At 37.3% G+C, this 13,362-nt stretch overlaps 2 protein-coding genes across 19 annotated transcripts in view; one reads left to right on the forward strand and one right to left on the reverse strand.

Annotated features, from left to right (window-relative positions):
* PAPLN (papilin, proteoglycan like sulfated glycoprotein) overlaps positions 1–13,362 on the forward strand; it is a 93,691-nt gene that overhangs the window by 72,430 nt on the left and 7,899 nt on the right. The window lies entirely within an intron of this gene.
* The window catches only part of NUMB (NUMB endocytic adaptor protein), a 190,642-nt gene that overhangs the window by 40,664 nt on the left and 136,616 nt on the right, over positions 1–13,362 (reverse strand). For all 17 annotated transcript variants that reach the window (XM_064571303.1, XM_064571297.1, XM_064571302.1 and 14 more), the window contains one exon: positions 484–558. In XM_064571303.1, coding sequence (XP_064427373.1) covers positions 484–558 — 75 coding nt within the window. The remainder of the gene's footprint in view (positions 1–483; positions 559–13,362) is intronic.

Below are 13,362 nucleotides of genomic sequence, written 5' to 3' on the forward strand. Positions count from 1 at the left end.
TTTATGTTAGAGGGGTGTACAGAAGGAAACTGAAGAATAGTAGTCAAGACAGTAAGCCCTCTCCCAACTGTAAACCTCACTAGCCATCATCACAGATAACTCTTCTACTGTTTCTTACAGTAAATTTAACATCAGTAATTTATAACCCAGTTATCAGAGTTAGGTTAAGATGCTAATTGTAACAGTTTTCTCTTCGTTTTAGAACATTATTCACCTGTAAGATTTCATACCACTTGTTTCATACGGGTTCTGAATCAAAAGTACCTTTTAGATAATGTCTGGCCTAACCTGACAAAGTTGGTCTTTATAATTTACACCTTGGGATGGATAACATGTGATGTTCTTTATTAGACAGCCCACATCTTTTGCCTTAAGAGAAACACGGGTCTTATTGGATAGTGAATCACTAAAATCTACTGAGCAAAACCTCTTAAGAAAATATTTCAGTATATAGATCAACAGTGGCAACCATCAAATACATACAGCTTTCAATCTTTTTACAGCATCTTCACAGATGTGCATTCCTCTTGACTCATCAACTTCTACATGGCCAAGGTACTGTAGAAAGAAGAAAAAAGGGTTATTGCTATGCTTATTGAGTAGCTACTATATGGTAGGTATTAGTTGGAAGAAAACTGAATATTGAAATTTCTGCACTCAAGAAACTTCCACTGTATAAGAATTAAGATGTTACTTTACTTACCCTCAGTGTCCTCATAGGAAAAAGAGTCAGAATAAATGTCTCAAAGAATTGTTATAGAGAAGTGAAAAAGTACATGGTAGGCACTAAATGTTACCTAAATTTATTGGATCTGAACATAATAGCCTGTGCTAGACACAGTTACTATATCTCTGAACACAAAAATTATCCTAAAACAAACTGTATGTATACATATGTAAATATGTATACACACATATTGAAAAAGGCACAAATAAAAGTAACAGTTATTCAAAGGCTGAAGAGATCACATACTCCTTTTATCGGGAGCACATAAGAGCAGGGCAGAGAACTAAAAAACAAATTTTAAGAAGGCAATACATTTAAGCTTTAAAAGATGTGTAGAATTTGAAGAGGCAAAAATTGAAAGGTTGGGAAACTAGGTAGAGAGAATTTAACAAAAGTTATAGGTGTGGAATAGCGTAACTATATACCACCAAGTATTCCTGTTTGGCTAGGATATGAGGTATGTACAGCTGAGGAATTTGAATGCTGGAGTCAATGGAGAGTTAATAAAGCATTTATTTATTTTATTTTTTTGCAACATAGTAATGCAATTCAAATTGTACTTTAGTATGGGAATAGTCTTGGCTAAGATAAAGCAGAAGGGATGGTGAAAATATTACAAAAGTGCTCTCTTTTAAAAGGAAATTTATGGTCTGGTTCTGGATACAATTGAGTTGACCACTCTTCCCTGTCCTGCCCATTGAATGAAACCATAAAACCTGAACAGAACGCATGGAGCACCTATTTCAAGTCTCTTTTGTAAAGAGTAGAAAAGATGAGTCCGAGAATACTAGGATCCAAGGTATTTCTGAACTGGAAGGGAGTTACCTCCTACTCTGTTCCTCCATTTTCCCCCTTCCCCTTTTTGATACTTCCAACTTGAACTTAACGCAGCCAGAAATCCAAAAGTGTGTGCTGTGGCAAAGAAAGAACTCTGGGAAAAGCACTCTAGCTGTGGCTCAAGTATTAGATAAGGAAACGCCTTATCCTCAGAGAGAGTATAGGAATCTCCCTTCATTTTATTTATCTCTTTTCATTGTCCTCTCACACCCCAGCTCCCCAAGATATCCTGTGCTAGTGGTATCAGTGGAAACCTGCAAGAGTCTGAGAGAGGGGAACTTTCCTCTTGGTATAGTGAAATCGTGATTCCAGGAAGATGGGACCAAGGCCCTTTCTGCTTCTTTCCCCTCTTTGTATATCTCCCATCATTTGGCCCTGCATGGAGGTGAAATGGTGCGAACTCATGGTACAGTAGACTAACAAGAGCCCCAGGAAACGCAGGCATAGAGAGTTTAAGTAACTTGTCCAAGGTCATTCAGCTAGTGAACACTCAAACCCAAGCAGCTTGACCCAGAACACTCTTATAATGCTTACATGGAATTTTTCATTTTTACTCAAATCTTTCCAATACTGAGTAAGTGCATAAAACCAATGAATTAAATCAATTTAGGAAAGTACTCAACTTCAGGTAACAAAATACTTGAGGCATCAATCATGAAGATCATAAACTAAGACCAAAAATGTCTAAAGAATTGTAACAGCTGTAATTTTGAATGATTATTATATAAACAGGAAGAATGCTCACTTTTTAGCGAATCAAATAATGTACTATATATATAGTTCTAAGTTGAAAGAATATAATCTCTTTAGGGCAAATCCGAATATTATGAAATCCAATAAGAAAAATATTCACATATTCTATTTTGGATTCTCATATATAATGAATCTGTCTACAAATTTTACACTTTCTATCTAGATCCACATTTAGTTATATTCTTTGGTTTTACAGATGATAAACAGTGGTAAAGTAATGTTTTCTCAAACTCAACATCACTGACTCCATTGTAGATATGGAGTATACATAAGAACCTAAAATTTTGGAGAATTTCTAAACTACTACATTAAAAATAATAATGTTTCATATCAATAAGGATGCTGATAGTAAATTTTCACCAGTGTACCTTTGTCTGGCTCACTATAGGATAGTTTTAACACAGATTCCATATTAATCATCTTTGCTTATCTTTTTTCTATTAAACTAGAAAAATTTTATTTTATTTATTTATTTAAGATTTTATTTATTTATCTGACAGAGACACAGCGAGAGAGGGAACACAAGCAGGGGGAGCAGAAGAGGGAGAAGCAGGCCTCCCATGTAGCGGGGAGCCCGATGCGGGACTCAATCCCAGAACCCCAGGATCATGGCCCAAGCTGAAGGCAGATGCTTAACAACTGAGCCACCCAGGCGCCCCAGAAAAATTTTAACTCTGGGTGCCTGGGTGGCTCAGTTGGTTAAGCGACTGCCTTTGGCTCAGGTCATGACCCTGGGGTCCCAGGATGAGTCCTGCATTGGGCTCCCTGCTCAGCAGGGAGTCTGCTTCTCCCTCTGACCCTCCCCCCTCTCATACTCTCTCTCTTTAATAAATAAATAAATCTTTTTTTTTAAAGATTTTATTTATTTATTTGACAGAAACATAGTGAGAGCAGGAACACAAGCAGGGGCAGTGGGAGAGGGAGAAGCAGGCTTCCGCAGAGCAGGGAGCCCGATGTGGAACTTGATCCCAGGACCCTGGGATCATGACCTGAGCCGAAGGCAGACGCTTAACGACTGAGCCACCCAGGCGCCCTCTAATAAATAAATAAATCTTAAAAAATGTTTTAACTCAAGATTATAGGCTATCAGAAATGTCAAGTGTTTGGTAGTTCTGTCAACTGTTCTAGATTTTCAGATTGGTTTCACACTCAGAAATAATAGAGTACTCCCTCACTGAAGGCTGCTTTTCATCATTCAGTCAGATGCTACAGTGATAGGTATATTACACTCAAATTCTGGAAAGCTCTATTTTTCAGCTTAGAAGATAATGATGAATGGATGTTTAAACACCTCTTTGGATGAATTAAGCTCTAAAAAGGACTTCTTTATGTTTTGTTGATATTTTGACCTTTTTCAAAGGCCAAAAATATATTTTTAATTTCTTGGTCCAATAAGAAAATAAAGCAATGGATAACAGTAAAACCTGCATTACTGTTCTGACATTTTAAGAAATTCTGACATCTCATTCTTAGCACCTTATCATATATACTGTTAAGTTCTTTTAGTCTGTGGGTTTTTTTACTCTATCCTTAATCACTGACTTGAAATGCCATGTATATATTATTGAAAATTACATTATCCTGGACATTCTATTTTGTTCTACAGTTATTCCTATTTTGACACCATAACATGCTATTTTTTTTTTTTTTTTTTTTTAGATTTTTATTTATTTGACAGAGAGAGAGACAGCGAGAGAGGGAACACAAGCAGGGGGAGTGGGAGAGGGAGAAGCAGGCTTCCTGCTGAGCAGGGAGCCGATGTGGGGCTCAATCCCAGGACCCTGGGATCATGACCTGAGCCAAAGACAGACACTTAACTGAATGAGCCACTCAGGTGCCCCAAACCCTTGGTGTTTTTGTTTTTGTTTTTTTATTTTATTGTGTTATGTTAGTCACCATACATCACTGGTTTTTGATGTGGTGATCCACGATCCATTGAACCCTTGATGTTTTAATTAAGATTGCCTTAAGTTCACTAGTTGAGAAAAATTGGCATTATGAAACTGAGCTATTCCATCTAACAATATTTATTCAAGTCTTTTATATCTCTTAAGTTTTATGGTAGCCTTCAAATACACTCCTGTACATTTCTTTCTAGATTAGTAAGTGTATTCCATAGCACTGCACCATTTAACATTCCCATCAAAATGTATGAGGGTTTCAATTTCCCCACATGCTCAACACAACTTTATTTTTTTTCTCTTTTTAAATTATACCATCCTAAAAGGTGTAAAGTAGTTATCTTGTGATTTTGATTTGCATGCTCCTAATGACTAATGATACTGAGCATCTATCTTTTCACATGCTAATTGGCAATTTGTATATCTTCCTTGGAGAAATGTCAATTCACATCCTTGCTCATTTTTTTCATCTGACCTATTTATGTTTATTTTTTAAGTTCTTATTTAAATTCCAGTTAGTAGTGTAATATTAGTTTCAGGTGTACAATATAGTGATGCAACACTTCTATACATCGCCCAGTGCTCATCACAAGAAATGATTTCCTTGACCCTCTTCATTCCTTAACCCTCTTCACCCATTTAGCCCATCCCCCCCACCCACTTCCCCTCTGATAACCATCAGTTTGTTCTGTATAGTTAAGAGTTTGTTTCTTAGTTTGCCTCTTTTTTCCCCTTTGCTTGTTTCTTAGATTCCACATTTAAGTGAAATCGTACGGCATTTGTCTTTCCTTACTTATTTCACTTAGCATTATACGCTCTAGATCCACGTTATTGTAAATGGCAAGATTTCATTATTTTTTATGGCTGTGTAATATTCCATGTATATATATACACACCACATCTTCTTTATCCATTCATCAATCGATGGAAACCTGTGTTGCTTCCATAATTTGAATATTGTAGATAATACTGCTATATAAACATCAGAGTGCATGTATCCCTCTGAATTAGTATTTTCATATTCTTTCGGTAAATACCTAGTAGTGCAATTGCTAGATCGCAGGGTAATGCTATTTTTAACTTTCTGAGGAACCTCCATACTGTTGTCCAGAGTGGCTGTGCCAGTTTACATTCCCACCAACCCTGCAAAAGGGTTCCCCATTCTCCACATCCTTGCCAACACCTGTTGTTCCTTGTGTTGTTGATTTTAGCCATTCTGACAGGCGTGAGGTGATATCTCATTGTAGTCTGGATTTGATTTACATTTCCCTGATGAAAAGTGATCCTGATCATCTTTTCATGTGTCTGTTGGCCATCTGTATGTCTTCTTTGGAAAAAATGTCCAATCATGTCTTCTGCCTATTTTTTAATTAGATAATTTGGTTTTTTTGGGTGTTGAGTTTTTTAAGTTCTTTTGAGATTTTGAATACTAACCCTTTATCAGATATGTCATTTGCAAATATCTTCTCCCATTCCATAGGTTGCCTTTTAGTTTTGTTGACTGTTTCCTTTGTTGTGCAGAAGCTTTTTATTTTGATGTAGTCCCAAAAGTTTTTGTTTTTGTTTCCCTTGCCTCAGGAGACCTACCTAGAAAGAATGTGCTATGGCCAATTTCAAAGAAGTTACCACCTGTGTTCTCTTCTAGGATTTTTATGGTTTCAGGTCTCACATTTAGGTCTTTAAATCATTTTGAATTTATTTTTGTATATGGTGTAAGAAAAGTGGTCTAGTTTCATTCTTTTGCACGTTGCTGTCCAGTTTTCTCAACACCATTTGTTGAAGAGACTGTCTTTTTCCCATTGGATATTCTTTCCTGCTTTGTTGAAGATTAATTGACTATAGAGGGGTAGGTTCATTTCTGGGTTTTCTATTCTATTCCACTGATACGTGTCTATTTTTTTGTGCCAATACCATACTGTTTTGATTACTACAGTTTTGTAATATAACTTGAAGTCTGGAATTGTGAGGCCTCCCTCTTTGTTTTTCTTTTTTAAGACTGCTTTGGCTATTTGGGGTTCCATATAAATCTTAGGATTGTTTGTTCTAGCTCTGTGAAAAATGCTGTTGGTATTTTGATAGAGATTGCATTAAGCATGTAGAATGTTTGGGTGCTATAGACTTTTTTTTTTTTTTTTTTTGACAGAGAGAGACACAGCGAGAGAGGGAACACAAGCAGGGGGAGTGGGAGAGGGAGAAGCAGACTCCCCGTGGAGCAGAAAGCCCGATGTGGGGCTCGATCCCAGGACCCTGGGATCATGACCTGAGCCGAAGGCAGACGCTTAACCATCTGAGCCACCCAGGCGCCCCGCTATAGATATTTTTTTTAAAAATATTTTATTTATTTATTTTGACAGAGAGAGAGAGACAGCGAGAGAGTGAACACAAGCAGAGGGAGTGGGAGAGGGAGAAGCAGGCTTCCCACTGAGCAGGGAGCCCAACATGGGGCTCAATCCCAGGACCCTGGGATCATGGCCTGAGCTGAAGGTAGACGCTTAACGACTGAGCCACCCAGGCCGCCCTGGTACTACAGATATTTTAACAATATTTGTTCTCCCAACCCATGAGAATGAAATGTCTTTCCATTTCTTTGTGTCGTTTTCAATTTCTTTCATCAGTGTTTTATAGTTTTCAGAGTAGAGGTCTTTCACCTCTCTGGTTAGGTTTATTCCTAGGTATTGATTTAAATGAAATCCTCCTTCCCTCTCCTCCTGGAGCTCTCATGAGGCCTGTTAGTACTATGGGCCTCTTTAATTTGTTCATGTTTCCTCATCTCTTTTTCGGATCTTCTCTTTATCACCTTGTGCTGCACTCTGGGTAACTTCACTGAATCTATCTTCCAGGTTACCAACTCTCTTTTCAACAAATCTAATCCACCATTGTATCTATCTACTAAATTCAATTGCAGTGACAGTATTTTTCATTTTTAGAAGCTTAGATTTGATTCTTTGTCAGATCTATCTATTCCTTCTTTTTCACTGTCTTATTTTTGACTTATGGTTTGAATTCATTAATGTCTCTAATGATTTTATATATACATATTTTATAGTGTCCTCTACAGTCTATTAATTCAAGTTCTTACAGTGCTAATCTTCTTGTCCTTTACTGTATAATTCTTATTGTATCTGCTGATCACTTCCACATATGATTTTTAACTTTTTTTTAAACTGTAAATTAATCTTTACTGAAGCTCAACTTTTCTGGAAAAAATCCATGCATTCTGGATTACGGAGTGGTTATACATTTGCTTCTAAAAGGTACCACAGGTGGGGCACCTGGGTGGCTCAGTCGTTAAGCGTCTGCCTTCGGCTCGGGTCATGATCCCAGGGGTCCTGGGATTGAGCCTCGTATCGGGCTCCCTGCTCAGCGGAGAGTCTGCTTTTCCCTCTGCCTGCCAGTCCCACTGCTGTGTACTCTCTCTATCAAATAAATAAATAAATAAAATCTTAAAAAAGAAAAAAAAAAGGTACCACAGGTGTATTAGTAGCCTAAGACCTACGGTATATTAATTTGAGGATTCTTACACCATGCAAGTTATAGCATATGAAGTCCTGATCCACGATTTCAATTTTTGGTGGGAGACTCCTTTTTTTTCACCCAGGGTCAGAGCAGAGGCAAGCTTCTATTTTTTTAATTTTTGGTTTTTTTGTTTTTGTTGGTTGGTTTTTTGTTGTTGTTTGTTTTGTTTTTTTGCTTTTTCTTCTAGTTCTCTATTTCACTGATTATAAAACCCATTGAAAGTTCTGGCTCTATGCTGGGTTCTCAGTTCTAATGCTCTGCTTTTTGAGTCCAGGACCTTCAGAATGAATGTTAAAACAAAGGCTCTAGCTCATAAATCTTCTATCTCCTAGGCTGTGCCATGCCAGCATGATTCCTGCCTTGCTTTCAAATTCCCTCTTAATTTCTGGTAACTGGAGAGATCTGTCTTTATTGAAAGCTCAGCTGTGCTTTAAGACAAAAAAGTTGTTTAAAAATATATCCAGCATCGGGGCGCCTGGGTGGCTCAGTTGGTTAAGCGATTGCCTTCGGCTCAGGTCATGATCCCGGAGTCCTGGGATCGAGTCCCACATCGGGCTCCCGGCTCAGCGGGGAGCCTGCTTCTCCCTCTGACCCTATCTCCTCTCATGCTGTTTCTCTCTCTCTCTCAAATAAATAAATAAATAAAATCTTTAAAAATATATATATATATATCCAGCATCTCTAGGTATTTGTATTTGGAGTATTTCTAGGTTAGCTTAATCTACATTTTGCCAGAATCAGAAGACCTATAATATTTCCCAACAAAACTTACTGGTATTTCTATGTATTGATTTTAGTATATCTTATTAAGTAGTGAAAATACTGATGTTTCCTATCATTTTAAATAGTTTTTTTTGGTGATTCTCTAGGTTTTTCAGAGAACAAGACAAAAAAAAAAAAAACAGGCTGTCTTGAATTCCCACTTTTATAGCTTTTATTTTCTTTCTTTTTTTTTTTTTTTTAAAGATTTTATTTATTTATTTGAGAGAGAGAATGAGAGACAGAGAGCATGAGAGGGAGGAGGGTCAGAGGGAGAAGCAGACTCCCTGCCGAGCAGGGAGCCCGATGCGGGACTCGATCCCGGGACTCCAGGATCATGACCTGAGCCGAAGGCAGTCGCTTAACCAACTGAGCCACCCAGGCGCCCCTAGCTCTTATTTTCTTATCCAAAGGCACTTATCACCATTTCTAAATCAGTGTTGAATAACAGTGCTACTTAAGAGCAACCTCATCATCCTCCCAAATTCAATGTAAATGTTTCACTCTGCATGACTCTGGGACAGTTTTTTACTCATTTAAAGAATGTGTTATGCTATTCCTATTTAGCTAAGAAGATTTACCGGGATTGAACGATATTTTAAACTTTTTTAAAAAATCAGATGTAATCCACATCACACAAAATTAACCACTGTAAAGTGAATAATTCAGGGGCACCTCAGTGGTGCAGTCAGTTAAGCATCCAATTCTTGGTTTTGGCTCAGGTCTTGATCTCAGGGTCATGGAATCAAGCCCTGTGTTGGACTCTGAGCTCAGTGCAAAGTCTGCTTAAGTTTCTCTCTTCCTCTCTCTCTGCCCCTCTCGCTGCCTTCTCTTTCTCTAAAATAAGTCTTTTTAAAAAAATTTTAGGGCGCCTGGGTGGTTCAGTTGTTAAGCGTCTGCCTTCAGCTCAGGTCATGATCCCAGAGTCCTGGGAGTCTTCTCCCTCTGCCTCTGCCCGCCGCCCCCCCAACCCCGGTCTGTCTCTCATGAATAAATAAATAAAATCTTTAAAAAAATTTTTAAGTGAATAATTCAGTGGTACTTGGTACATTTAAAATTTTGTGCAATCACCACCTTTATCTAGTTCCAAAACATTTTCTTCACACCAAAAGAAAAACCTGTGCCCATTAAGCATTTGCTACCCATAGCTGCATTTCCCCAAAGCGCAGCTTAACAACCAATAACCTGCATTCTGTCTTTATGGATTTACCTATTCTGGATATTTCATGGAAATGAAATCATACAACATGTGACCTTTTGTGTCTGGCATATTTCACTTAGCATATCATTTTCAAGGTTCACCACACTGTAGTATGTACCATAGTTTTTATGTCGATTCTTCCACTGAGGGATATTTGGGCTGTTTCTACCTTTTGGCAACTATGAATAGTGGTGCGATAAACACATATGTACACATATTTGAGTTTTCAATTCTTTGGGGCATATAACTAGCAGCAGAACTGGCTGAGTCATATGATAATTCTATGTTTAGCTTTTTGAGGAACCACCAAACTGCTTTCCACAGAAACTGAACCATTCTACATTCCCATTGGTGATGCATAAGGGTTCTAGATCCCCTGCATTCTTACCAATACTTTCCATTTTTTTGTTTGTTTAAGTAGAGCCATCCAAAGTGGGTGTGATGTGGTACTTCACTGTGGTTTTGAAAGGTATTTCCCTAATGACTAGTGATGTTGAATATCTTTTCATGTATTTGTTGGTCATTTGTACATCTTCTTTAGAGAAATTTCTATTCCAGTCCTTTGCCCATTTTTAAATCAGGTGTGTATGTGTGTGTGTGTGTGTATATAAAAAAAACATACATATATAGGGGCGCCTGGGTGGCTCAGTTGTTAAGCGTCTGCCTTCGGCTCAGGTCATGATCCCAGGGTCCTGGGATTGAGCCCTGTGTCAGGGCTCCCTACTTCGCGGAAGCCTGCTTCTCCCTCTCCCACTCCCCCTGCTTGTGTTCCCTCTCTCACTGTGTCTCTCTGTCAAATAAAAACAAAAAAACATACATGCATAAAAATCTATTTCCTGGATACTAGATTTATCAGACATGTGATTTGAAAATATTTTCTCCCATTCTGTAGTTGTCTTTCTACTTCCTTGGTAACTTCCTTTGGTGTACAAAAATTTCACATTTTAATTAGATCCAGTTTATCTATTTTTTCTTTTGTTGCTCATGGTTTTGGTGTCATATCTAAGAATCTACTGACAGATCCAAGGTTATGATAATTTACCCCTCTTTTCTTCTAAGAATTTTATGGTTCTTATTCTTATATTCTTATGTTAACTTTTAAGTGAATTTTCTGTATACAGTGTAAGGTAGGGGTCTGGCTTCATTTTTTTTTTTTCCTATGTGGAAATCAAGTTGTTCCATCACCATTTGGTGAAGAGACTATTCTTTACCCACTGAATGGTCTTGGCACCCTTGTCAAAAATCAGTTGGTCACAGACGTACAGGTTCACTTCTGTACTCTCAATTCTATTACACTGTTCTACACATCCATCCTTATGCCAGTACTATACTATTTCGATTACTATAGATTTGTACTAAGTTCTGAAATCAAGAAGTGTCAGTCCTTCAACTTTGCTTTCATTACAGTGACAAAGTCCTTTTCTTCTCAGGTCCATCAATGTGATGAACTATATCAAATTTCCTAATACTAAATCATTTATGGAATCCTGAGTTAAACCCTATTTCGGTCTTTAGTATACTTTTAGATTCCATTTGTTCTATTTTTCTGCCTACTTTTTTCACCTATATTCGTAAGTGCAATTGGTCTATGGTTTTCTTTTTGTTTTGTCTATCTTTGTTATAGCAGGATTCTGTTAATGCCATAAAAAAATCTGGAAACCATTCTTTCCTTCCCCCTCCCCACCCACATATGCTCTTGTATAGTTAAACAGCATAAGAATTATACCTTAAAAAAAAAAAAATTATTCTTTGAGGTTTTTAAAGAGCCAACCTGTGAAACCATCCATAATCTGTCTTTTGGGGGAAACAGTGTTAGGGTTTTAAAAACTCTCTCCGGGTGCCTGGGTAGTGCAGTTGGTTAAGTGTCTAACTCTTGGTTTTGGCTCAGGTCATGATCTCAGGGTCCTGGGATCAAGCCCTGCATCAGGCTCCATGTTCTGTGTGGAGTCTGCTTGACATTCTCTCCCTCTCCCTCTGCCCCTCACGCTTGTGCTCTCTCTCTCAAATAAATAAATAAAAAATAACAATAATAAAATGAGAAAGTAGGGTCTTATGGTCTCTGGGTTACCTATAGTTGCCAAGATATGAATATAGGTTTCAAAGTGTTTGCAAGGGATTTTATTCTATCATTTTGATCAATTCAACTGGTCACTTATGGGTATTTATGCCAGCAAAAAAACAAAAACAAAAAAAGTTGGGGAGACTTAATGGAAGGAAAAGAACAAAAGTATCTCCTGTACAGACTGACCTCTTAGCTGCATAATCTATTTTGGAAATCAGTGTTGTGCTTTCCTAGACGATGAGAAAAACATGCCCACTGAAATAAACATTATTAAAGAGGTCTCTTTTCTTCTCTAAGACACTATCTCACTGAAGAACTGCAGCTGATTTATGCTTTAATGGCTAAAATATTTGACACTAGGACTTCTTTTGTCTGTATGCCTTTTCCAAACTCCCTCTGAGTAAGGGACTTTTATTCACAAAAATGCACTTTAGAAAAACTAGTGTGTGGAATTTCATTCTTGGATGAATTAAGTCATTTTTCATTTTCTTGAAAAAATTATTTAAAAAGTAGATTCCCCCCTTGTTTTGGTAATGTAGGCCATGAGAAGATATGCACAGCTCCGATGTGAGAGAACAGACAGTCAACAGTTCCCAACATTAGCAAAAAATGACATCATAATCAACTAATAAGAAGGTGTAAGGCATATTATCAGATATATATAACCTGTATTATATTGCAAATATAGGATGCAGAAGTGTAGAACATAATATCAAAACTTGTTTGGGGGTCTTTAATCAAAGAGGAGTAGTTAAGTCAAATTATAACAGATTGCTTTTATGTATAAATTTGGAGTACAATAACATTTGAATAAGTCATCTGACCTAAGTATATATATTAAATCTAATCACAGCAGTTTAAAGCTGAAAAGAACTTAAAGAGATTCAAAACCTTCACCTTTCAAATGTGGCACTAGGTGTCAAAAAAGTTAAGTGATTTGCACAAAGTCATATAACTAATAAATTAACAGAGCCAGGAATAGAACTTTGATTTTTTCACTTCTAGATCTTTCTTCTTTCAACTATCTATCTTCTTTTCACTATCTCATATTACTTCTGCAACTCTCCTATTTAAGTAATGGTTTATAGTTTACTGGTCTTACATATTAACAATGTTATTCTTCTTTAAAAAAAAAAAGGTTGATCAAATAGGAACAGTCATCCATTTTGGTAACGTTGCTTATGGCTCAATATTTCTTTCATAAACGAAATTACCCCGATTTTCTGGTTAAACTATACCACTGCTAACCAAGCAGTAGATATGGGGGATTTTGCTTTATAGAAATATTACAGCTGATAAGTAAAGAAAGGATGAGAGAATTAAAGTATCACCATTTTGCAACCCTTAATGAATTAATAATCCCAGGCAATGATCATGAATGCCTATAGTCATCATAAATAGATAATCAGCTACTGTGTTGTGTGTCTTCTGATTAGTACACACCACCAATGAGGTATTCCTACGCGGGGGGGGGGGGCGGGACAGAGGGAATCAAAGCTAAATCTGATCAAGTCTTTAAAAACCAATTCACATCTTAATCGCAGGAAACAAACTGAGTGTTGTTGGAGTGGGGGGTGGGGTGGGAGGGATGGGGTGACTGGGTGAT

This window comes from Mirounga angustirostris, unplaced genomic scaffold, assembly GCF_029215605.1.
Source record: "Mirounga angustirostris isolate CCGP_5_RB_7025 unplaced genomic scaffold, mMirAng1.0.hap1 SCAF_9, whole genome shotgun sequence".
NCBI lineage: Eukaryota > Metazoa > Chordata > Mammalia > Carnivora > Phocidae > Mirounga > Mirounga angustirostris.